The 26445-nt window shown below is 38.0% G+C and overlaps 2 protein-coding genes across 4 annotated transcripts; one reads left to right on the top strand and one right to left on the bottom strand.

Moving 5' to 3' along the window:
- Nucleotides 1–33: 33 nt before the first annotated feature.
- On the bottom strand, nucleotides 34–18765 carry LOC121654097 (flotillin-2a). Of its 3 annotated transcripts, XM_042007991.1 has the most exons (12): nucleotides 18678–18765; nucleotides 18514–18592; nucleotides 16214–16295; nucleotides 12482–12572; nucleotides 8296–8419; nucleotides 7545–7663; nucleotides 7304–7417; nucleotides 7055–7174; nucleotides 6748–6962; nucleotides 5971–6154; nucleotides 3712–3861; nucleotides 34–2926 (listed from the first exon to the last, which is right to left on the bottom strand). In XM_042007991.1, exons 2-12 carry the CDS (start codon nucleotides 18560–18562, stop codon nucleotides 2876–2878), a joined length of 1299 nt encoding a protein of 432 aa, XP_041863925.1. In that variant the 5' UTR covers nucleotides 18563–18592; nucleotides 18678–18765; the 3' UTR covers nucleotides 34–2875. The 3 variants fall into 3 exon arrangements, with proteins under 3 accessions (XP_041863925.1, XP_041863924.1, XP_041863926.1); XM_042007990.1 differs by lacking the exon at nucleotides 12482–12572 and adding an exon at nucleotides 13043–13133 and having other exon boundaries at nucleotides 18514–18755; XM_042007992.1 differs by lacking the exons at nucleotides 12482–12572; nucleotides 16214–16295; nucleotides 18514–18592; nucleotides 18678–18765 and adding an exon at nucleotides 8496–8916 and having other exon boundaries at nucleotides 8296–8461.
- Nucleotides 18766–20334: 1569 nt separating this feature from the next.
- Nucleotides 20335–26434, top strand: si:ch211-283g2.1 (sodium- and chloride-dependent GABA transporter ine). The gene is made up of 14 exons (XM_042008953.1): nucleotides 20335–20422; nucleotides 21040–21242; nucleotides 21788–21922; nucleotides 22025–22229; nucleotides 23387–23519; nucleotides 23613–23747; nucleotides 23852–23955; nucleotides 24058–24182; nucleotides 24527–24639; nucleotides 24748–24888; nucleotides 24970–25069; nucleotides 25166–25266; nucleotides 25386–25553; nucleotides 25645–26434. Exons 2-14 carry the CDS (start codon nucleotides 21068–21070, stop codon nucleotides 25795–25797), a joined length of 1788 nt encoding a protein of 595 aa, XP_041864887.1. The 5' UTR covers nucleotides 20335–20422; nucleotides 21040–21067; the 3' UTR covers nucleotides 25798–26434.
- Nucleotides 26435–26445: the final 11 nt, after the last annotated feature.

Genomic DNA, 26445 nt, shown 5'->3' with positions numbered 1-26445 from the left:
CCCTTCAACCATTTTCAGACACGCAGGCTGACAGAAGGTGACGTAACATTTATTAGAAGGTGATACACAACACAGAATAACATGAACACATGCTTAAGTTTCCATGATGGATCACTTCAGACCAGCGCTACAGAAGCCACAAGATAAATCTTCAACGTGTAATTGAAATAAAAAAACATTTCTATGTTAGACAAAGGATGAACATGTCAGATGAAGTTGAGAGTTAAGGCATAGGTTTACAACGTTTGGTCATTCAAATGTTACACGGAGTAACGACTATTCTGATTAGTCAATGCAAATGTAGGCTTGGTATTCTTTGACACAAATACAATGATCAAAAAGAATGAATGAAGTCCATGTTCTTAAGGAAAAGCCATAAAATGATATATTTAACTACATAAACATGTTTATATATTCATTTATATGTATGTTTATATTCCCTTATACATTTGTAGGACAGAATGTCATAAAGCACATAAAACAGAGAGAAAGAATTACAGTTGAACACCATATATAATCACATTCATGTAACCTACTAGTTGGTCTGCGTCCTATAACACAGTCATCAAGAACATTGCATTAGTGCATTCAAATGATTGATAGTTACAGTCAACAGTCTGCACACTGACATATAAATGACCTTGTTATTTTTAACGAAGGCACTGAAGTACAGAGCAGGAGGTTGTCAAACATTTTGTTCAGAGAATCTGAGCTTTGTAAACTCAGTTTAGGAAAAACAATGAGTCCACAGCCAGTCGACAAATCTTGGTTGGATTGTAATGTGTGAATGTTTGAAATTAGATGATTTGCAGATTCAGGTTTAGACTATGTAGGTAAAATAATAATCTACAGTTGAGGTTAAAATCGGTAATAAACAGGTGCGACCGTCCAGCCAGTATGAATTTCTATCTTTAATGTCTGAGTAAAGGACAAAACTGCAAATCATTTAATATGTGGCCAAATTAAAATGGCATCCATGTCATTCATCCATGGCTGTGCTGGGTCACACCGTTTAAATTACTGGCCATTTACTGTGGCATTTCACCAAAAACCTGGAATTTTCACAGGTCAGATGGACAAGCGTTTATTTCACAGAAAGAAAAAAGATACCATGACTCACCAGCAAAATAAAACAATCACAGATTCTGAAGAGTGGTTAAAGGTCCTTCACGTTTTTCTCTTCAACTAAAAGAGGCAGGCCAGCAGTTCAGTCAGCTCGTAGGTAATGTGGCAAAATGACAGAGGTTGACATCTTTATATAAAATTGGATTTAGATCAAGAGGCAACAAAATATCAGAGTGAAGTCCTTTTTCAAAGTAAATCCTTCTGAAACGCTGCCATCTAGAGGTCGAAACCTGCATGTTCACACAGGAAGTCCTACGCTGGCACTTTGATACGCTATAAGCTAATTAATTTATGTTTTAACTTACAACCAACTCTGAATGAAAGCCATTACATTTTAGTGAAATCTAAAAGGTTTGGTTGTAATATTATAATAAGAGAAAAAGGTCAGATTATGAGACGAATGTTTTAGTTCCTTACATTTTAACAGACTGCATGTAGGATTTACAGCCTTTACTAGTTTATGCTTCTGTGTACAGGAGCAGAAAAAGTCATTGGTCCAGCTGCTCAGCTCATGCATGTTCTTCACATTACATCTGCCCTACTGCAGACTGAGCACAAACACCAAACACAGCGTTTACAGCCGGATCACACGTCTATTTAAAACCTTAAATTTCTGCTTCTTCATCACTGACGGGAGTAAATTAAATCTGTAACAATTTAAACTCCATAAAAGGCCAGAGCAACGAGACTTTCTGCGACACAAACATCAGTGTAGACTGACTGTGAAGTAAAAGAAACATGGATAGTCAAAAGTGAGCATTTCCAACAACATGTGGGAGAAACAATTGTTTGAGAGCAGAAGACAAAGAGACAAAAGGATTTAAATCTCAGATCCTGATAGTCTAACATAAGCTACTTGAGGTAATAGAGGAGGGGTTAGCAGCCCTGGCAGCTATCCACCGTCTCTTTTAAGGCTACCATAAGTTGGGTTTTGTGTTTGAGTAGCATTTACCTACATGCCCAAACACATAACAAACACTTCTAACAGCATAAGCAGATATCATGAACATAACCAACTATTTGTAAAACATCGTCCATCTATAACACAGCGATATAAATCCAACCTAAACCACTGTTCTAAGGTTTTGGACACTTGAGTGGTCGACAGGCACTGCACATCAGAACAAGAAGACAGGCAACGTGATAATCCACTACGAGGTAAAGATTATTGATGCAAATATCACTGATATTCTGAAAAACTGTCAATTTTACAATCACTCTGAGTGAAGATCCAAAAAGATCCGAGTTAGAAACATGTCAAACTAGACTTTAAGAATAGTGTGGAAGAAAAAGAGAAGTGCGTCATGTACTGCTAGCTACTCTGCTGATTAAGCAGGAGGCATTAAACAAACGGCTGTGACGAAGAGGCAGAAGCTGGAACTCTACTCCACATCTAAATGTGAACACGTCACATGAGAGGAAACTGGTTCCCCCCAAACTCCAGGTGGAAACTTACACCACCTACATACTCAGATTTTTCCTCCGTCTCTGACATATCCAGCTCTGCTTTGGATGAAAAACACTGCAGCATATAATCATGACAAACTAGTGCAGTACAATAAACACAACAGAGAATAAATTTTTTAAACTCCTGTAGAAAATCAAAAACCTCTTCAAAAATAAAAATAAACTCTTGGTTCATTGGTGTCAAGTGTTTCTGGTCAAAGGCAGTTGCATAAGGGGTCTCTGGCTGAAAGGATCTGTCATGCTTGAGGCAGGAACACAGAAAACTAGTCCTGGACCTGCTGTATCACACAGCTGCTGGGCAGGGAGTGCCGGTCATCTTCTGGAGCAGAGGGATCTGTGGAATAACAGGACACAACGGTTTGAATGGAGAGCCAAAAAAAAAAAAAAAAGTTATCCTCACAGACATGAAATCCAAGACTACAAGAACGAGAAAAGATTAATGTGATTCCTGCTAACAATGAATTCTGTATTCACTCATTTTTTCCTTTTTTTCTAGATTTAACTTTTGATTCCATGACAAATCTATTGGATGAGGATGATAAGAGTTCTGCTCTGAATCCAAAGCCACATGTTCTGAGGATGACTTCAGTATCGCCTGAAGTTCAAACATGGGGCTGCAGAAAGGCACGTAGTGTTTTAGATCATCAACCTCTGAATATTTACCTCCACCAAGGAGGAGGTCCTGTATTCGGTGGTGTTAGTTAGTCTCTTAGCAACATAATCAGTTTTTTTTACAGGATTCTTTACTATGGGGAGATAGGGATGATGCTGCCATTAGAGCTTCTAACTCAGAAATAATGCCCACAATCACTGGCAAAAAAAAATAGTTTTGCTATTTAAAAGAATTTGGTGTCTAATGCCAACAGCACACTAAATGTCATTCAACAGAATGATAATATCATTAAATTATTCAATTCTTTTGAAACTGAAACAAATATTTAATTTATTCACAAGTATTAAGGAATGAAGTTCTATCTCCTAAATAATATACGAGTAACCACAGTATATTGAAGCTGCCCTGTATGTTGGTTTAGTTCAAGTCACTCAAAACCTTCAGCAGTCAGAAGCCTAGTATAAAACAAGACAACCACCTCCAGCAGAGAGCAGTGTAACTCTCACCTTAGTCAGATCCACCCCAGTGAGGGCGTTGACAGAGACGGGCAGTTCAGCTAGCAGACGGGTCACCTCTCCAGTCACACGGCTGCCTTCTCCACTCAGGATGACGATCTCATTGGTCTTAGACAAAGGTGCCGCCACCTTATTGGCAATCTGAAAACAACATTTTGTTATTATTAAGACGAAACAATCCTCACAACCATCCATATTCTACGACTGAAGGCTGAGCAAATAAAAGTTATCTTGTGTACCATCTTCACAGCGGACATTGGGTACAGCTGAATATTTTGCTCAGGAACCTCCTGAACTGAGTGAAATGACCCAAAGGTATCTAAACAGCAGCTGAGATCAGAGCTGTTCCAGTTCTCAAAGTACAAAGGAAAGGAGCTCCAACGCTTTCTCTATTATCTCCTTTAGCATAGAATACACTCGACCATTGATTATGAAAGAAATGAGATGATTCTGTCCTTCAATGCCATGCAGCTGCAACTTCCAAAGCACTGCTTGAGAATGTTTATCCATGTGTGCTTACTTTGATTTGTGTGGATAAATATGAGGACAGGGTTGAGTGTGAGAGGTCTGAAACAACTGTGTTCCTTTTCCATCCTCTATAGAACAATAACACTCTTTTCATGCTTTTATTGAATCAGCTTTAGCTTTTTCTCTTGTGTCATGGTTTGGACAATGATCTCTGAAAGAAAGGAACTCACCCAGATCATTTAATTGTCTGTTGGCTAACGGGGGAGTCACAGCTGAGTCTAGCTTCTGTACACCAGCCATATGAAGCTAATAGCAAGCTCAGTTTTAACCGATCACTCCCATCCTCTGGTCTGAGTTCCAGTTCACACCATCTGGTCTGAGAATCAGAGTCCCGAGCTTCAGGACCAGCTTTGTTCCTGCTGCTGTTTCATTTTTAAACAAGACTTTTTACCAAAGTCAAATATTTATTTAGTGATTGATTTCTATCTATTACAGTTTGACTTTCTATCTCATGCTATATTGTAATCAGGTATTTTTAATGGCAGTTTTAATGGTTCAATGGTTTTTAATGGTCTTTTATTGGTTTTATGGTCTTTTTTGCACTTATTTATTTCTAAGCCTCAGAGGAATACTCATTCAATGTGTGTGCATTTTGTACTGACCTACAGTTTCTGTTTTTGTTCCTGGTTTAACTTCTGTTGGTTTTTTTTGTTTTAAGTGATATGGAGATCAACCAAATTGAATAAAATATCATAACTCAAACTAACCATGTTCGAAAACCTAGAGCCAGTGTAATGTTCTAGTCTGCTTACTTCAAGAAAGAATTGGAGAAAACAAGTAAAGATAAACATAAAACATGAGCTCCGTGGTCTCGTTTTACTTCTGTTGTTTTAACGTATGCAGCATAGAGCAGAATTCACAATCACGGTTTGCAACTTGAAACAGCGTTTGGAGCTCTGTTTATTAACATTGTTGGGTGTTTTAATATTATTTGCTGTTGTTCATGTTTGTAAATCCTGTTTTTTGTCCGCCATTCATAATTGCTGACTCATTTTTGGAAACACCAGTCAGCAAAGAGCCTTCACAAAGGCCAACGGTTGTTTACAGCAAAGCTAATGAATTTAAGTGTTGATATTAAGACATCAATGTGTTGCAGTCTTTGTGAAGACAGTCTGCGCTGCAGTTATCTACACAAAGAACACACTGGTGGGAGAAACATGTATGGAAACAAACCTGTTCTTGACTTTGAACTGGATTTAAAACCACTGTCAAGTTTACATTCATTAAACCTGCTCTTTTCATGTCTGTTGTGTTTCTGAGACATGAACTGAATTAGCCAAACTAGCAAGCTACCACTGAAAAGCAGAAAGTTGGGAGATGAGCTGAAGGTGTTTGTAGCTTGAGAACAGACTGCTGCTCTTTCCACAACACCCCCGACCATCAGGCAACTCTGAGCAATGGATGCCTGGTTCATGGCAGCAGCAGGACAAAATCTCGTATCTTCTCCAACAGATGCAAGTTGGCTGCTGCATCAGTCTCTGGCTGTTTGTTTTAAGCTAAACTGATTTACTGTCATTAACACTGAAATATGTTATGATAAGGATGCTCCACTTTCAAGATGTCAAACAGTTTGTGTGAACACAGAAAAACTACAAAAACAAGAAACTCAGAATGACTTTATACCAAATGCTATTATACTGAGGACACTGTACTATGAGATTGTTGCATTTAAGCTTTGTTGCCCATTTCTTAAAAAAATGTGAATTTAAGTATACCACACACCTTGGGTAGAGCCTCCAGGACAAGAGCAGTCTTGGCAGCCTCACCGTACTGCTGGTAGGCATCGGCTTTCAGCCTCATCTTCTCAGCCTCTGCCTTACCCACTGCTTCAATGGAGGCTGCTTCTGCCTCACCGATGCAGCGGATCTTTTCAGCCTCAGCTTGTGCTGTTAGCACCTTCTTCATCCTGGGGTAAAAGACAAGAAACATTTAAAATAACTCCTCAGTGATGCTTAACAAACAGAAAATCACAAATATTTCTGCAGCTAGTGGAATGTGGTCATGTAAAATAAATAAAAACTAAACATACTTTACAATATTAAATTAAACTGTTACTTGTTCGAGCGTGTTCATACCAGAGCTATTCTGTGTACATGGGATTTTTATGTATTTTTCTAGAACACCAAAAGCTGTGGTTTCTGTTTTTCACTCATTTCCTGCTCCTACACTGGTTTTAACAGGTTGAAACACATTTAAGTGGTTCTCAGAGTGAACATAGAAAAGTAAAAGAAACTATCTCAGACAGTATTGATGTTATGGAAGATAATTACATACTGGTGTGCTGTTAAATCCAACAGGGTGTCTAAATGAGTAAAAGCCATTAATTATGGTAAACAGGGTGGCTTGTTATATCTAGTGTTCACTGTTGCTGCATAGTGGATTTTATTTCAGGATTGTGGTAAAGTCAATGTAAACAACTTAAAATAAAGCTGACAACACTGTGCCAGTTGATTCATGAAGGCAGGAGCGGACGTGTTTCAGTCATTTTTAAGGACTCACTTCTGGCCCTCAGCCAGCTGCTGCATCTTGTAGGCCTCAGCCTCAGCAGGCCTCTTCACGGTGGCAATGAGCTCCTTTTCGGTACGGTCAATCTCCTTTTCCTCAATCGTGATCTGCTTTTTCCTCTGCACCACCTCAATTTCAATCTCCTCTAGACGGATCTTCTGCTGCTCTTTGGCCGCTTGCAGCTCATATGCCAGCTGAGCCTCTGCTTTCTAGAAAAGCAGGGGAATTTTTTTTTCTTTTTTTACTATTCAACTTTCATATTATTAGAAAATAAACACAATCCACGGGTTGAAGTTGATACCTTTGTGTTAACTTCTTGGTTGAAGGAGGCTTTCTGCATTTCCAGCTCTCGTTTAGAGTCGGCCATTTTTGTGTCAGCAACAAACTTAACATCCATCATTTCTTTTTTACACTCAGCTTCCTAAAAAAGACAGGTTGAAGAAATTTAATGGAGGCGAGTTAGGACCATTGGTTTCATTATGAAACAGCTACAATCAGCAATGAGTGTGCTTTTCTTTTAAGTTACTATTCTTCATAAAGTTCCTCTTACCCGGATGCCAGCATCTCTCTCTGCCTCTGCCACTCCGATGTCTGCATCCCTTTGTACAGCAGCTGTCTGAGTTTTGCCCAGAGAGCTCAGGTATTCCACTTTATCGTACACATCCTGTCACAAGGGAAAATAAATATTAAGGGCCAGTACGGCAAATAAAAACAAAACTACAAATAAAATAGGAAAAATAAAAATAAATAACTAAATAAAAGCAGATTAAAGCGTATTTGAAATCTTATACTTTGATGGTGAAGCTGAGGATCTCGATGCCCATGCGTCCGACATCAGGTGCTGCCACTTCTCGCACCAGAGAAGCAAATTTGTCTCGGTCCTGGTAAATCTGTTCAACAGTGAGGGTGCCTGAAAGATGGGAGAAGATGGTTTTTGCCCTCTAATTGAAACAATTACCTCTACAACCAGGTTCTGTGTCCTCAGGCACTGGAAGTACCCATGATCTAATTTACTAGCGCTCTTTAAAGCAGCTATGGTTGCTAAGTTACACGCACACACATACACAAAAAGTGTTGCATCCAAAATTCCATACAATACACACTTTGAATTTATTTTAATGTTCAGCTATTATAATTTGAAGTTATTTAAAACTATATGCACCTTTTCAGACACACTAGGGTAGAATGTATTATCACTACTATTATCAAAATGTATTACCACCGTGGTAACATTATACTAACACTCGGGCTGAAACCTGTGTACCACTGCATTGTGAGAAATTTATCTGGATGAAGTGTCCTTTCTGTTCACACCACAATATTCACTAGGACACAGTATACACGTTGCTTACTAATAGATGCAGTAGACAAACAAATTGTTTTACTGCACATTTATTTAAAATGGAACACCGTGGGAGAAATGTCAGTTATGTGGCTGGCAAAATGTTCAAATGATCACAGATGCACACAACCTGTCAAAATCATAATTGTGGTACTCTATCACCACCAAATGGTAACCAGGCTGACTGAGAAGCTACGTACCAAGGATAGCACGAAGGTGACCCTCCAGGGTCTGCAGGATGACGCTCTTGATCTCCATTACAGACTTGCCCAGGAACTGTTCACAGGCATAACCCAGCAGTTCTTTTTCTGTCATCACCTTCACCTAATGCCAACACGGACACAGATCGTCAGCTGAACACACATTTATTAACAAAGGTGTGGCACACATGAAAACTTCACAAATCAGTTTTTGTGTTAAATTGTCAGAACTGTGTAATAAAAATGCTGGAAGATGTTACAGAGGAACACATAGGAGGGGCAACAGTGAACATATCTTTCTGATTCAACAGTACATCTGTGACGTGGCTGGAGCCTCACAGTAGCTGTTGCAAAAACACATGATAGATCACTAGTTTAAGACGTGTCTGTAATCTATCCGCCTTATTCAATGTGAAGTTTAAAACTATTGCTCAATAGAGAAATGGTGCAACTTTCAGATAAATCACCATTTTATATGAAATCTGCAAATTATTTCTAATTATGTGGTTCTCCTAATGACAATTTCACAATGAAAACATTGTATTTTCATCATTTCAGCATGCTATAAAACTTTTGCACAACTGATAAATAAAGACTACATAGGGGTAGTGGTACTGAGATTTATTTCATACAAGTTCTTAACGTACACTGACTCATATGAAAATAGTGCTGTCAGAGGCATTCTTGATTTTAATCTGCTGCCAAGCTGTGGTTGATAATCAGCTTCTAATGTAACTTCCAACAAAAGTATAAACTCTACATTTTTATAAACTGCCTGAAATATTAAAAGGACATGCTCCCCATCAAATACATTACAACGAGTACCATTCAACATCCCGATCAAAAGAACATCACTGTCAAAAAGAATAAAAATAATTAAAAGGATCATTTAAATTTTAAAGAATGATGCAAGAAAAAAAAACATTGGCACTTAGAATTAATATAAACCCAAGAAACGTTAGCAACAATAACCTGAGATTCACAGAACACAAAAAAGGACAGTAGTGATTGTAAGAGCTCATTTAAAAGAAATAAAAAAGGATTTAAACAGTTGGACTAACACTGTAGTCCACAGTAGCTTTAAGAAAAGAAAAAGGAAAAGAAAAAAAAAACCACAGTGAGCTGGGTCCTTAGGCGAGAGGTCTGCACATGGTTTTGTTTTGCAACATGCATTCAAACCAGAAATGAGGGCAATACAAAGTCAGGAAAGATGGTTTTCATTCCAAGGAAACGCATTCTGATAACAGAGCAGGCCGCAAGCCAGTGGCAAAAAACACACACTGACCAGCTCAGACAGACAGCAGGTGGAGTCGAGCCATAGCTGAGTCTTTAGCAGCGATTTGGGTGTAGTGTAATCTGTTGACCTTAACTCCTGTTCTGCTTCCACACCCTCTCAAACATTGTGCTACATCACCCCTTTTCCTGTCTCTTCAAAACCTACATTCCCTCAAAAATACACAGTGACAAAAAAAAATCTATTTCCACAACATGGATTTATTAGGTCCCTACAATGAGATGTTTCTATCTGCTGTAAAAGTGGATTTAAATAGTATGAACAAAGGTCATGAGGCTAAATTAAATTTAAGCCCAGAATTCGTCCCTCTGTGATTTGAATGAAATTGGATTTAAAATTCTGTTCTATAAATGGAAATTGTCCTAAATTAAGATTCTGCTCTTGCTCCTTTTAAATGGATTCTGCTAGGCACCTTCCATTTAGTTCGGTGTCTCTTTAGCTCACAAGGGATATAAAATGCCTGTTACCATGGGACACACACCCCACAATGGCCCTGGCTTCGGTTGGACCAATTAAATAGTGGCCATGATGAGCCTGTCTGTGGGTTAAACTATGGAAAAGTGACAGGGTTTGTTCAGCTCCAGACAGTGGATTCATTGTCAACACAAAAACAGAGAGGAACATCGACAAGGCTGTGGTCAAAATAGAGAACTGATAATGAACAGCACTGGCATGCAGATAAATAAGACAGAAAAGGAAAGAAAAAGGAAACAAGGAGAATGATCTAATTTGAAATTGAAATGCAGAGACCTGTGGTATACAACAAGTTCTTAAAGAGAAAATCCACCAGTGTCAAAAACAGCATGCTCCACATGACAAGACATGGCAGAGTCTTCTATGAAGCTGGGTCCAGATTGTTAGCAAAACATTACGACCTGATGACCTGTCATAACAAGTTAAAAAACACACCATAAAGTAGGTTTTGATTTATCTTTAGTTATGACAACTGATATAGTGTATTTTCCGGAGTATAAGTCATTCCAGAGTCTAAGTCGCATCAATCATAAAATGTGTCATGAAGAGGGAAAAAACAGATATAGTCCCACTGGACTATAAGTCGCATCTATTTATTTATTTATTCCACAAAATCCAAGACCAAGAACAAACATTTAACCTGGAAAGGCATGTTGTTTAACTACACAGTAGCACACGGAACAACAGGCTGATTATGTGTCCGGCATGTTAACGTAGGGTTTCCTCCAGTGGAGTGGACAAAGTGGAGTATGTGAGAAGTTTCACCTCTTTACTGCCACTCTCGATTGAGCCGCAGTAGAACTGGAATGGAAGCTGATTTTCCACTGTTCGTTTCCGAAATCGAATTATTTCAGAGCAGTGTCACATTTCCCGAGTACAATTTCACACCCTTATTATGGTCTGTAAATGTGCACAAATAAACACTTTATCTTCATATGGATCCATTCATACAGTATAATTCACATTAGTAACATCTGAAAAAATCCATCATTCTGAAGGCATGCTTGCTTTTATTTTGCCGTGAGCTAACATAACAAGCCAACGACTCCAACAAGCAAGTTACCGATAAGCAAGTTCACCAAACTCGCAATCTCATTCCACATCATTCTTCATCCTCTGTGTGGTTTCTAAACAACTCTGACAACTGCTACTCGATTACTGTTTTCGGCTGCGTATTTTACTACCTGTAGTTTGTAATCCTGAGAATAAGATTTTCTTTTTGGGGGCATTTTGTTTGTGTTTAGTCTTTCTCAGTTGTCTTGAAGTTAATGTTTTAAATAAAGGAGCAGTATATACCGTAGTTATCACAGGCATAGAGCTCTTTCTCACGGCTGTAGACGGTAATGTTTATTTCTTGGTTCATGTCAGTCGATATTAACATTTAAAAACATGTTAAATTTTATACCTAAGTCGCACCTGACTATAAGTCACAGGACCATCCAAACTACGAAAAAAAGTGTGACTTATAGTCCGGAAAATACGGTACAGATACATGAAGACATGTCAACTGCACAAGATCAGGGCTTAACCTGTTGTATTCTCCACAAAACTGTGTTTACTATCTGCCAGACACTATGTAGTATTGTGATAAAAGGTTTGGTTTGTGCCATCACTAAATAAAACCTTTTTTTACTTTTTTTTGGGGATGAGTTAAAGGTGGCACACTGGCCCATGTTAAATCAGACATTTTCAGAGGGGATCAGCACCTAAATTAAGTGGGTTAAAGAAGTATCTGTAGCCTTCATATGTCAAACTTCATGCAGAACAAAGACACCTCCTTAAGGCAAGCGGTGGTCTTTTCATCTGGTGGTACATGTTTTTATATCTGGCTTAAAGAATATCAATGTTATCCAAGTGTAGTCAACCAAATGATGAAGGGGATTAAAATTAGGTTTGTGTTATGAAGGATTTTCTCTTTAATATCTTTTTAATGTACAAAAAGATTATTTTGGCACTGAACAAAACAATCCTGACGCAATTAACTTAAATGGCCATTAAATTCATTTTAGGCAGCAATAAGGGCGAATTTGGTCACACAAACAGGTGTTTTATGTACCTAAAGTCTAACAATTTGAACTAGTCATGACAGTTTAAATATTTCTTTCAAACATTAAAACAAATGTTTGAATTTTTAATCAAAAGTGACACAAAACAAACAACAAATGTGCCCTGAAACAAAAAACAGCAAAAACAATTCTGGCCCCAGCTTGTTTGATGGAGTTCAATTCGATGAACTGGTTCAGATATGAGGGTCGATCATGCAATCAACAATTTGATCCAACATATGCGTTTGCATCTTGAGCCTGGTGTATAAAACACTACCTCTGCTGTGATTATGGGGTGATGCCAGAGAAGGGAAGAAGGGGTGGGGGTTAGTGGAGTCTGAACTGGCATTCCCAGAAAAGTGTGATGATTTACCTGAGCCACCCCAGTGACAGTAATAGCTACACCCTCCGCTGTCTCTACATCCTCACACTTGGGCTGCAGGGTCATAATCTCAAGCGTTATCCTGTGAAGAATGTGGAAAATATCAAATAAAAATTTACATGTTCGCAGGGAAAGCAAATGAAGGGACGGAACAGAAAATAAGAACACAAAATGAAAACAAACAAAAAAAAAACAAGACAAAGTGAAACCATTCACCCAAGGACTCCAGATCACTAGCAACAGAGCAGCATGAGACGCTATCCATGACCGAAATGTCAGAAAAAAGGTTTGATTCGGGCTTTAGATCTTATTTGTCAATGGACTCTTCAGATCTTCATTTTAAAAATTTGCACATTTCTGACAAAGACGGCGTTGCCAAAGGTGGCTCAAAAACTTAGAAAAGCCGATTGCCTCCTTTGACTGCAGAGGAAGAAAGAAATGAGGAGTGAGAGCACACATTGACACCGTTAGCTTGTTAGTGCAACAACTGTCCTTCTTCCTCCTTTGGCCTTGAGCACCACCCACTTCTTTTTTTTTTCTTTTGTGCATTACCTGAGCCACCCCTGTCACATCCAGGGGAACACCCTCCGAGGTTTCGATATTCTCACAGCGACAGAGGATGGTCATAACCTCCAGAGACATTCTATGCAGGCAGGCAGGCAGCGGGAATAGCAAAGGCAAAACAGTAAGTTGGACAACAGCTGTTAGGAATGTCAGTAACCAACGTCAAGAGGAAGAGGGAAGAGAGAGGGGCAAAAGACACAATCTGACCTCCTGTTATGCTGCTTTCAGTCCCAAAACCAGCAAAACAGTGAATGATGTGCTGCTGGTGACTTGTTACAGTTAATTTAGCTTCTTTATAAATGAATACTTGAATTAGTGTTGAGAAGATTCTAGATCCACACTGGCTCTCTAAGATTAAATTTGCATGAAGATTACACAGAGTCCCTCCCAAGGAATCATATCCACTGCTTTAAGACTAGTCCTCTGGACTCCTTACACGAGATTATGTTTTAGAGATGATAAAGGAGAAAGAGCCAGTCTTTTACTATAAGCACTGGCTTGCATTATTTTTTTCTATTTTTTATTTGCAGCTTTAGAGTCAAAGAGGAAGGAGGCTGAATACAGCTTCTAATAATGGACACTCTCTCTGCTTCAACGCTCCACCTCCTCTGCTTTCCAGAAGAGCTGGATCAATGAGTCACAGGCCTGGACATTAAGATGATTACAGCATCACGAGCAGGAGGCCGCACTTACTCCCACCGCTGTTAAAATGCTGTCCAGCAAACAGGGCTTTTAGCATACATCATTATTCTGGGAGGACCCAGATCATCTCTGTCAAGAAAGCATCTGAAATAATATCCAAATTTCATGTGACTCAAATAATAAATAAAAATAGGAAAGGATTACTGTCAAGGTTTTCCCCTAAACAAAAAAAAACTACATTTTTCAAAATTAGCATTTTGTTTAAGTTTAATATTACATGTCCTAGCAACTAAAGACAGAAAGCAGCACTTAATGTAGGATGACTACCCTGAAGGAGATGTTGTAGAGCTGAGATGGGTGAGATCAATAACAGACAAAGCAGAGAAGTTACAACGCAGAAAAAGAGGCAGGCAAACAAAATAATTATTTAATAAGAGTTTAATCAACATTTAATAAAGAGTCTGGGTGTCTTGGTTTGGCAATTTGTTTGTTTTTAAAAGTATTGCAGTCAATTTAAAGGAATAAAACTGTATTTGCGTTTATGGTTAAAATGCTTTTAATTGCTTTTAAACCACTAGCACACAAAAATACAGGATTAGGAAATATTCCTCCTAATTTAGCATCGTCTGCATAAAGTAGGTTAGATTAAGTAGCTTTAAGCTTTACAACGGACGGAAGTTGAACAAATCCTATATACTAATATACATCAATATACTACATAATATATACACACACACACACACACACACACACACACACACACACACACACACACACACACACACACAATATATCAGCAGAGCAGCATGTGATTCTTGAACAGAATCTTTTAATAAAAATAAACTAAATATCTTGTTTTTAGTCTGGTTTTAAGCTCTGACAAAAAACCAAAAACGTATATAGAAATGGTTCATAATTATACAACATATGTACAATTTCTTGTAATATTATCTTTGTTTCAGTGGTTTAGAATGGAGGTTCAGTACACAACAAGGTTCATGGTTGTAGTTTTGTGCATATATCTATACCCTTCTTTCTCGTTACCATTATGTGCCGTCTGTTTATCTTTCCAGTGGCATCAGTGAAGCTAATTCACTGGAGCTGCCTTTAAGGGAAGCAGACAGACTATGTTTACTCATTTAATAAACAGTACTTTTTTGTAAGGATGTTTGTCTTTATCCATCATAAATGACTGATTTAAGTTAATTGTATAAAAAAGAAGAAAATAACAACTCCTCTTGTCTAAATAACATGTTTCAGAAAACAAATTAATATTGAACATGCTGCTTTAAAATCATGTTGTTGGCCAGTTCTGAAAAAACAAAGAAAAAAAAGGCAGTCTTGTCAGGAAAGCAGTGGATCGACATCATTTTTATTTATTCTTTAGAGTTTCCAAATGTTTTTCTCTCAGAACAAGGAGATTCTCCAGTCAGCATGATAAAATGCACATCTACTAAAATTTTCAATTTCATAATATTTCAGAAGCTTTTATCTCACAAAGCTTTTTCTTAGTTGCATAAATTTATTTAGCCAACTATATAGTTTAATGTGTGACTTGTTACCTTATTTGAACCCTTGCCAGTGTTTGTATCTGTTCTCTAACACACCAAACAGCTCAGACCTCCCAGCCTCACTCATTTTTTCTCATTTTGTAAAGGATTCACCTTGTTATGAATATATGATCTTTTTGGCCTCACTGTTGCTATTATCCATTAAACAAAGAACAGCTCTACAAGAGAAAGGATTTGCATTTTCTTAGACGTCAATATGTCACTGCTGGCAGCCGCATACTCAGCTGACTTAACCACAGTGAACATGTGACCAAATGTTTCCTTAAAAAAAAAAAAAAAAAAAAAAACCAAAACAGTCGTTTTCTGCAGTGTTTTTGTTAAACAACGTGTCCTATAAGAATCTGTGACTGTTGGTGAATAAGCAGTGTTGATGGGCAACATTTCAGTCACTAACTCAAACTCATTTTGTTGTCTGAGAAAAACATGAAAACGTAACTGAAAATGGCTTGACTGGAAACTGAGCCATGTAGGAAACACATGACATAAAAATGCAGATCAGGAAAGAAGCTGTTATGATGTTTGGCCTGAAGAATCTCCATGTTGTAACAATGTGCTGTCAATAATAAAACCCAAATTACCATTCCCTCAAACAGCTAGGAAACTTCAGAATCAAGTTGGGTTTTTTAAACCATTTAATTTATACTATCCTACTGATGAAAATGTCTTCTGTTGTCTTTATTATGAAGAGCAGGAATTTTTGGTCCTCTATCACAAATTCTCCCTGATTCTCCTTACTGAGAATGAGCTGAACACTTTCTTCTGCAGGTATAACACTGTCTTCTCATAAGTAGCATAACCCCACTAAAAATATAAGATATCTTTTTCCTTAATAAACACTTTGCATAAGTAGAGTTATATAAATATCCTTCTCTAAAGTTTACTGACTGTGTTTCTGAGCACATTTAGGTATTTTCTCTGGGTTAAAGCCAGAGCAGACAGGTCTTACCTCTGGATGTCTGAGATGAGACACCATGCCCAAGCCCAGCCTCCCACGACATACGTCTTCTGATCTGAGCCACAGCAGCCACCTGGAGAGCAACACAGATGCAATAAACATGGTTATAGCCAATACAGCCTCTTTGGCTTGGTTTAGACCTTTCAAATCACTGGCTGAAACAGATTAGCATCTAACTCCAGAAGCACACCTCCTTTTGATTCTAAAGCAGTACATATGTTGTAATAATGCTACAGATTGAGTTTTAATTTTTTCCAAATGATATGAAGGATGATAATGTGCAGTTTAAACAATCATAATACACGTATGAGTTAAATCTTTGTTAGCGTTAGTTCTTTGTTGGAGTTAGTTCTTTGTAGCACAATGAGTGAAGAGTGCTGCTCTACTTTTTAAAATCCTTTGATGATTTGATGTTTTGCATCTCTATATGCAAACGTGCAGCAGCATGCGGTTTATCTGACTGTGGAGGTTCATAAGTTTTAATCCCACTCATTTATCCAACTCATACTTCTGAAGAAACTACGCCAACAAAGCTAACAAATGGCCATTTTTCATACACACTAATTCTTTCAAAAAGACGCTGACAAGTTCCAGAGCAAAAGGGGAATTATGTATACTATCTTTAGAAATTTTAGTGACAGGCAAGTGAACTAAATGTGGGATCTTTTCAGCTAGGCAACACATACTCATACATCCTCTCGCTGGCCCCAGTTTGTTGGTTTAATCAGGAGTGTTTAGTGTGACATTCTCAGCTGTCACATGTTAACTGACAGGCAGCAGAGGGGGGTCTCTGGACTATCTTCTACTAAAACATGCTCTGTCTCCAACTAAAAGCCACTACCAACTTGAGTAAATGACCTATGGTATACATTTGGCCACACACCAGTTTAACCACAGACATAACTGAAATTCCTAAATGTATTCATCCCACAGAGAAAAGGGGAAGGGCAGCATGTGAATGAAAGAGAATTAAGGCAAGCTACACACTTTAAACACTCAAAATTGAAAGATGGGATTACATGATGTTTCACCTTTCTCATTAGGACGAGTAAAGCTAATTCTGATTTGGTTGAAAAATACTAATTTTTTAGAAAGTGAAATAAAGTCTTAGATTTAAGACATGCAGCTTACAAATACTCACAACCATCCTTAATCTTTCGACTGAGACATTCATAAAAGTTGGCTCACAGTGGAAAAAACCCAAAAGCTGTTTTATTTTTTCTGTCTGTCCGGTCACAAGTGGATTAGACAGGAAGTTTATTACAAATTCAGTTACAGATGCAGGCTGGAAATGGGTTCTGTACAATATTGTTAAACCACAGCTTCAACGTATGGCAAGATTTGTTTTTCTTTTTTTAAAAAACTGCCTTGACCAGCAAGATTTCTAAAAACAGAGAAAAGTGAATGACGAGAGGTTTATCATGCAGTGATTTGAAATGATAGTCTGAATGAGGAGTTAGCAATATACAGCACAGAAGAAGTTTTGTGATTAGATGACTGATCTCTCTCTCTCTCTATATGTATATATATATATATATATATATATATATATATATATATATATATATATATATATATATATGAAGAAACCACAGCTGATTAGAAACGCTGTGTGCGGACATGACTGGACTCAGCACAGTCTATAGGCCCTTTCCTTGTAATTCAATTAACTTTGCTTCTGCAGCAAAGCATCCCCATATCTCCTCGTCAGTGACCAGTGTTGTGTGTGTGTACGTGTGTGTACGTGTGTAAAACTTTAGTTCTGCGTCTCTTACTCAAATTTCTCTTAAATAACACTAACTTTTGCTTATTAAAATACCCCATAAAAAACATTTCATAATCATACTTAAAAACAAAAAAGATTACAGAAGCAGAACCAAAACGTATCAAATTCAAACGTAAAATGTAAATGTAATGTATTTAAACACCCATTACAAAAACGGTATAATAGCATCTTGATATACATATATAATAACCTTTAATTCATTATGGAAAGTCGAGTATGTGGAAATATTATTATTGACGCTATTCGTTTCAATATCCATACTTAATGTGTGGGAAAATAAACATGGAAAGACATCTTGAAGAAGAGGTGTTGTCGAATGACCGAGTACCCCTTATGATGGTTTGTTGTAATATTAAATGTAGTATTATTTTCTATTTAAAGATGACTAATGGTTATTTTATCGTTAAAAAGTAAGACATAGTTCAATTATAACCATTCAATAGTTTTAATTTGTTGTTTTAATGCGAACATCAACGATTGACGCGCCGAAAAACGTTTATGTTACCTGAAACCACAAGGGCCTCGTTCGGTCCAACGGTGTGGCAGTTTCCCATTTTACCGACAGAAGTAACGTGTCTTCACACCTACATAAAATATATAATACCACCCTGGTTTATGAACTTCCTTCTTTTTAAACACCAGCTCTCAAATCTTTTCTCACGCCCCTACCGTTAATTTCTATAGATTTTTTTTCTCGCTTATTCAAAATGGAGAGTCGAGATCAACGTTTCGTCATAGTCGTAGCAGGAAGACAAACCACTTCCGCTTAGAATTTCAAAACAAAACAAAATTTATGAGCGCAAGTCTGACCCAAGTTTTTTTTTTAAAAAGCAGTGTAATCTTATTTTGAACCTCATTTTCCGGTAAGTATGTTTTTGTTTTATTGTAGCTTGACTTATTTAAACAGCTACCCCTCCCCTGTGTATGACCCCACCTCCCCAAACAGGATTACTGGACCATAATACAAAGTAGGCGTGGTAGTTTAAATATCCTGTCACGCAAGTAAACCTAAGCAAGAATTCCTGTAATTTTCCTGAGATGGACTCAAATTTACTGGCAATATCACATGATAGTTGTGTCATCCACGGTCATTAAATTAAAAAGATATACTTGTGAAATACCACAGTTGGACTTAACTTGAGCAAATGAACAGCACACAGAATTTTTTAATTAATTAGGTTCACATTACTTATACTATTTCTGTCCATGTCAAATACTGTGCAGTCTGCTTTGTTTTTGCTTAGCAGGAAGATCTTCAGAAACCAGTTCACTTTATTTCGTTTCAGTGTGCGTTTAGAGTATCTGACCAATCACAGTGTTTGTTGTGTTTTCCATGTGGATGATAAATGGATTCGTGAGAGAGCTGTCATTTCAATACAAAAGGACATAAAAGGGAAGGAGAAGCCTGAGACCCGCCCCAAGTAACAGCTGATAAACTGGCACTGTAGAGACAGCATGTGGAAATCCTCATCCTCCTCTTCAGCTTCTGGCATTTCTGATGCAAAGCTTATCACTGCTGTGGTAAAAAGCACCATATCTACATTACAGGGCCACCTTGATTACTTAAGATATTATGGCAGATATAGAAAGGTCTAATTTCACTATCAGATTAAACATAAAGGGATTGGGAAGAACTCTCCTATGAATAAGTCTATTTAACTGCTTAACACGAATCAGTATCTTGACTAATATGATCATAAGGTGTGTTGGTAATGTTATTTTTTATGATTTTCATAAACAAAGTAGGTATGTATGAACACACTAGGGGAAAGGATTTTTTATGCATGTATTTTAACCCTTTTTAATCTGTATTTGCTTCTTGGACAAAGCTGTCCTTAAGGATGCAAAGTGAAATTAAGTGTAAATCATCTCTGCAGTGTACAGTGTAAGGTTCCTGTCTGATGTCTTTTAATCCTTGTTACCTCTTTTCCATCCTCCAGTTTGCACCATGTTTCTGCTTCCAGCAGCTGTGGTACTGCGACCAAATACATGTTTGTGGACCAGCATGTTCAGCTCAGCATCAGTTTTGCAAGGTTTTTCTTTTTTTGTTGACAGCTCTTTCTCTTCAGCCCAGTGCTCTGAAGGATACGATGCACAATTTAATATAGTATTTTCTATGATTATTGCAATATGCTGATACTGTCCATCCATCCATCCATCCATCCATCCATCCATCCATCCATCCATCCATCCATCCGTCCATCCATCCATCCATCCATCCATTTTCTGCTGCTTATCCAGAGTCGGGTTGCGGGGGCAGCTACCTAAGCAGGGAAACCCAGACTTCCCTCTCCCTGGTCACATTCACCAGCTCATCCGGAGGGATGTGCCCGGAACACCTCACCAGGGAGGCGTCCAGGAGGCAACCTGATGCTCCTGATGATCCAGTATGCTGATACTATAGAAATCAAAATGTATGTTTATTATCCAGTCAGCTGATTTCTTTTGAATCTGTTTTAGTAGTGTAAGATTAGTTTTTGAAGTGGCTTAATTTTGTTTTACAAAGGGATTTTATACTTATTGGTTTGAGAAGTATATGTTTACTCTTAATTGCCAGGATTAGAAATATGTTTCTTCTGTGAGTTATGTCAGATAACACAACACATTACTTTATATGTAACAGGAAACTTTACTGTAACTAAAAACACAAATAAAGAAATATAACTTATAAAAGTTCTTTAGAAAGTTGCTGTCATTTTTTCTTGTACTTTTTCCCCCTCTCACAGTTTTATATAGAAAGAGCCAAAGAGCCACTAATAACCATAACTCTTGTCATAAAAGATAAAAGTGTGATTTTGTCTGGCTGTGATAGTGACACAAAAAATCTACACAACAAAATGAAATAATTATGCTCTATAATTAGCAAATATAAATTCTGCAAATGATTTAATTTTTATCATGAGTACCACAGTCTAAGTTGAGTTTTATGGCACCTGTAAAATAAAACAAACTTTTCCCCACGTGTGAGGCTCAGAGCTGTCTGCCAAGCTAATCATTAATGGTGACAAAAGGGCTGGTTCTATCACCCCAGAGTCACTTAAATCACAGTCAACCTGTCCATGGAGTTTGGGCCTGGACGAGCAACAGTGATGACACAGGGAGCAGGCATGGATCAACAGGTCAGCAGACCGTTATGGAGCAGGCAGATAGAGTTCACGTTGGCCGGCATTGGCTGTGCTGTGGGCCTGGGCAATGTTTGGAGGTTCCCATACCTCTGCTACAGGAGTGGAGGAGGTAAGAAAGCAAGCTGCAAACAGAATAATGTTAACAGGCTGAGAGCTGTGGTGTGTTTCTGTAAACTACACTTCTGTGACCGTAGACCTTGCTAGCTTATCAATAGTATGTAGAAATAAAGTGGGATAATATAATATAGTGTAACTTATACTTCCTGGCTGGGTTTTATATTGTTAAACAAACAAAATTCCTGTATTTTTATGACTCATTTATTTCCAGTATTTTGTTATTTCTGGTGCCCCAGTCTACAGAATGTTTTAGGCTTCTTTATGTTTTTTTTTTGTTGTTGTTTGTGTTTTTGACTGAATATGTATGTGGATGAACAACTGATAGGAAAATTGATTGCCTAGCTATTAAGCTATGAAACTTTATGGTTGGTTATATCACGTGATTGTTATCCAAGATATAAGGAAGGTAATGCAAGTGTAGGATGACTCATGAAAGTTAAAGTTTAAAGGATGCCATAAAGCCAGCACAAGCAAGGTCTTAACTTTAACAGCCAGCATTATGTGAGTGAGAGCTGACTCACCACTGCTTTCTTTCAGGTGCCTTTCTGGTGCCATACCTGTTCATGCTGGTGGTGTTGGGGATCCCTCTGCTCTACATGGAGCTGACTGTGGGGCAGTACACGAGGAGGGGGCCTGTCCATGCCCTGGCTACTGTTTGCCCACTGTTAAAAGGTATTTGGCTTGCGTTCTTGCATCCAGTGAATGAATACTGCCCATACTAAAAAATAGACCCCAAGAAGAAAACACATGCATGTTATCTTTGTCTGACTACAGGAGTGGGCATGGCTTCAGTGGCAATCTCCTTTATCATGTGCACCTACTACAATGTCGTCATCACCTGGGCCTTGTATTATCTCTTCAGCTCTTTCCAGGCACCGCTGCCATGGCAGAGCTGCAACAACACCTGGAACACACCAAACTGCACTAATCACGCCACCAACAGCAGCTACTCCTCCACAGCTAGCCAAGAGTTCTTCAAGTATGTTTAACGTGTGGGAAAATCAGCACTCGTTCTCTGAATGTTCAAACTAGAGGAGATAATGATTTGTTTACAGCGGCGTTACTAAATAACCAGAGGTTTACTGGAAGCTGAGTTGGTTACACAAGTTTAACTCCAGCAGTTACATGAAACTCGCAAAAAAAAAAAAAAATTGTCAGTAATTTAGAGGGAAATCAGTCGAAGTAAAGGTCAGTGATAAGAAACTGAAAAAAAAGATAAAATATTTTAAAGTATGTGAAATATTGAGTCATTTTAGCCTCTACTTCCAGTCAGTAAAAATACTAATGTTAATTTAATAAAAAAAATAAGAAAAAAATATAGTAACTTCCTTATTTATGCTGTAATTTAAGATGTAATGAATGATAAATGTGAATAATAAATGGTAAATAGACAGCACCAGCTGATGAAGATAAAGATGGGTCTTTTGAATTTATCATTTATTTGTACACATAGTGTACTGTTCTGTAAGTAAAATCAGGACTCATCTTTTCTGATTTATTAACTTCTTTTACCCCTTCCTCCATTTTTTGAGGTTGCCAAGCATAGTAAATTAGCTGAACAAGATGTATGGCAAAGATTAAAATGGGTTGAGTTTCTGTACTGTACATTTTGATAGAGTTACAGATGGGCCTTAATAAAAAAAACAGGCACATTTTATTACACATGCTCCTCAGTTTTTGGTCCAAAATGCACAATCTGTCTAATGCTGTGAATGTCTGCACAGAATTTCATAGTAATTTATACTGAGATTGAGACATATTTAGGTTTTCTTGTCATGTAAATCCTTGTTTAAGGTCTGATGCTAAACTTTCCCATGTTAGGTCACAATATTCCTCAGCTTTAAATGGCCTGAATCCAGTAGCTGAATACCCCCAGGGCCCAAAGAACAGTATTTAATTAGTAAATTGACAAAATATTGTTTGCAACCATTCTCAGAGACATTAAAAAGCCTCATATGAAAGAATATGAGAAACTATATGTTATTAAGTTCCTATAATAAAATTACAATTACTGATTGAAAGCACAAAGAAGGGCAATCAGCTCATTGTAGTTTTGATGGTGTCTTCAATGCATTTACATAGTTTCGGTATGGAAAAGTATTGTCTTAAAGCATTTCATTTTTGGCATCTTTGAAGGTATAAGATGCTGGGCCAGACAAATGGAGTAGAGGAAGCAGGAATGCTGCGGTGGGAGCTTTTCCTCATCCTCATCTTGGGTTGGATAATCATTTACTTTTGCATCTTTAAGGGTGTGAAATCAACAGGCAAAGTAGGTTAAAAAAAGAGAGAGAGGAATGCAGACGTGTTGATGAAGAAATGGACCAACTGATGGTGAATGTGTACCTTTTTTGACTGTGTACAGGTGGTGTACTTCACTGCGCTGTTCCCATACGTTGTTCTTATTGCCCTGCTGATTAATAATGTGCAGCTTCCTGGTGCAGTAGATGGGATAATCTTCTTCATCGTGCCAGAATGGGACAAGCTCCTCTCGGTTGAGGTAGGACAGAAATAACTACTAACTGGTACCCAATCTAGAACTGCAGGCTGGAGATAAAGTACTAAAATTAGGACTGCATGGGGATGATTAAAGTTGTTTTGCAGGTGTGGGTAAATGCTGCAGCTCAAATCTTCAACTCCATCGGGATTGGGTTTGGTTCCCTCCTGGCCATGTCCAGCTACAACTCCTTCAACAACAATGTTCTGAAGTAATCAGTCACACATCCCAGTTTATTTACTCTCCTTATTCTGCAATAATAGTGACCTCTAGTGTGGTTATAGTGATCTAAAGAGTCTTCTCTCCTCTACAGGGACACACTGAGCATATCAATTATCAATTCCCTCACCAGCATCCTGGCAGGGTTTGTTATTTTCTCTGCTTTTGGATACATGTCTTATCTTCAGGGTATTCCCATCAGCCAACTGGCTGTGGATGGTAAGAAAGCAAAAAAGTGATAAGTACGTAGTTTGCTATATATTTAATAAATTATAGTGCAGTTACAATAGTCTGTCTGACCTGTGTGGAGTTAAAATCAGCTTTGTGAGACCATAATCCTGGTGGAGCTACAGTCTAACATTATATGAGTGACGAGCTGTGAAGATATTCCCTGACTTTGAGATGATACTTGTAATCTTTAGATCTATTACAAATGCCCGATCTGGTATTAAACACAAGACTAATGTATTAAATGCTTGACAGACAAGTGAGAACATGAAGAATCATTAAATGATATTTCTTATCATTAAAACACAATCCTGAGTATCTGTGTATCCATCTAGGTCCAGGATTGGTTTTTATTGTTTACCCACAAGCCTTTGCCAACATGCCAGTAGCTCAGCTTTGGGCCGTGATGTTCTTCTTTATGCTGCTTTGCCTCGGACTGGACAGTGAGGTAGTAAACATAAATTTAAGTGATCACACACAAGGAAAAACAGTAAATAATCTGTAATATTTACAAGGAGCTACAGCATGACTCAGAAATCCTTTATTTTTCTTCCAGTTTGCAATGGTTGAAGTGATGGTGACCAGCCTCATGGATGAATTCTATCAAAATCTGATTAATGTTTTCAAGCGGAAAGAACTATTTGTTCTCGTTGTTTGTGGCGTAGCCCTCCTGTTAGGCATCCCTTGTGTCATGCAGGTACAGGCTGCAACTTACATTTTAAACTTTAACCATATAATGGGGAAACTGTTTGCTCCTGAAGCCTGTGTCCCTTTACAGGTGGGAATCTATGTGTTCCAGCTGATGGACCATTACACTGCCATAGTGTCCATCATGTTTCTGGCATTCTTTGAGATCATTGCCACCTGTTGGAGTTATGGTGAGGCAACATGTTCACTTCATTATCAGCTAAAATGATTATGTATGGACACATAGTTGGACATTTTCAGGCTCTAACATGCCTTTCCTTGTGCAGGGGTGACACGACTTTCAGCCAACCTAAAAGAGATGACGGGCAGAGGAGCAAACATCTTTTTCAGAGTGTGCTGGTTAATTGTTGATCCTGTGCTCATCACTGTAAGTCACCTGGATTTTCCCAAAGGGGGAAAATATATATATATATATATATAAATCCACAACTAAAATCTATCCAGCAGTGTCACAACCCTCACTTTAAACATTTTTTTGTGTGGCAGGTCATCCTGATTTTCTCAATCATCCAGTTCAAACCAGCCCGCTATGGGAATTATGTCTTCCCTGACTGGGCTCAGGGGATTGGCTGGGTCATCGCATTGGCCTCCATAATTTGGATACCTTTAGGTGCCATTCACACACTGTGGGTGCTGCCTGGCTCATTGATGCAGGTGATGCATAGGTGTAATTTGAAAACAATATAATGTACATGTCAAATCTAGTTGTGTGTTAATATTAAGGCTGTATCTACTTCTCCAACAGAAACTGAAGCTGTCCATCACTCCGTATGCGCTGAATGAAAAGCCAAAGCAGCCGTATTACGAGAGGGGCGGGACAGACGGACAATCAGGCATCGCTGTTATCAGCTCAAACATGGGTCAACCTGAAAAACCTCCTCCTGAGACAAAGTTTTGATACTGAAGTGTTTTGCACATTTTGCCACTCACAGTAGCAAATTACCTTTGAACTCAGGTTAATCAAAAAGCAATTTTAGATGTCAATCCTACGCACACTTCTGGTCAGAAAATTAAACAGAAGTATGTTACAAAAATTATTTACAGTAATTGTAAAAAATCTGTTGCACCATATCTGCCATGCAGATAACTTAAAACATCTCTTTGTGAGTCTGTGGATTTAATTTTTGAGATTTTGCAGTGCATCTGCTCTCTTCCATGTGCTTGTATGACATGTTTAGGAAAGACAACAGTTTAGAATAGATGCTTGATGTGTGCCTTTTCCACATTTGACTTCTTCCATGCATGGACTTTATTTTGACTGGAGTGCCATCTGTTGGTAGCATGTGTTTAATACCTGGGATCAAGCAGTTTACTTCTATTTAATACAGCATTTTTCCTATTAAAATAATGTAATGCTTTTAACATTTACAGTCAGCACTGACATATTTCTGACTCACGCATCTTAATAACTGTAAATGTATCAATGCTGACTCATTTAGGTCAAATGCAACAAGACACCACTGATAAAGCTGGTAGAAGCTAGCAGGTAGATGAGTATGAATGCCATGTTAAGGTTTAATAATAACCTGTCAAAGTCCACAGAGTT

The sequence above is a fragment of the Melanotaenia boesemani genome, chromosome 15 (genome assembly GCF_017639745.1).
Source record: "Melanotaenia boesemani isolate fMelBoe1 chromosome 15, fMelBoe1.pri, whole genome shotgun sequence".
NCBI lineage: Eukaryota > Metazoa > Chordata > Actinopteri > Atheriniformes > Melanotaeniidae > Melanotaenia > Melanotaenia boesemani.
Note: the sequence above shows the minus strand (reverse complement) of the source record. Positions and strands in the feature narration are given on the sequence as shown.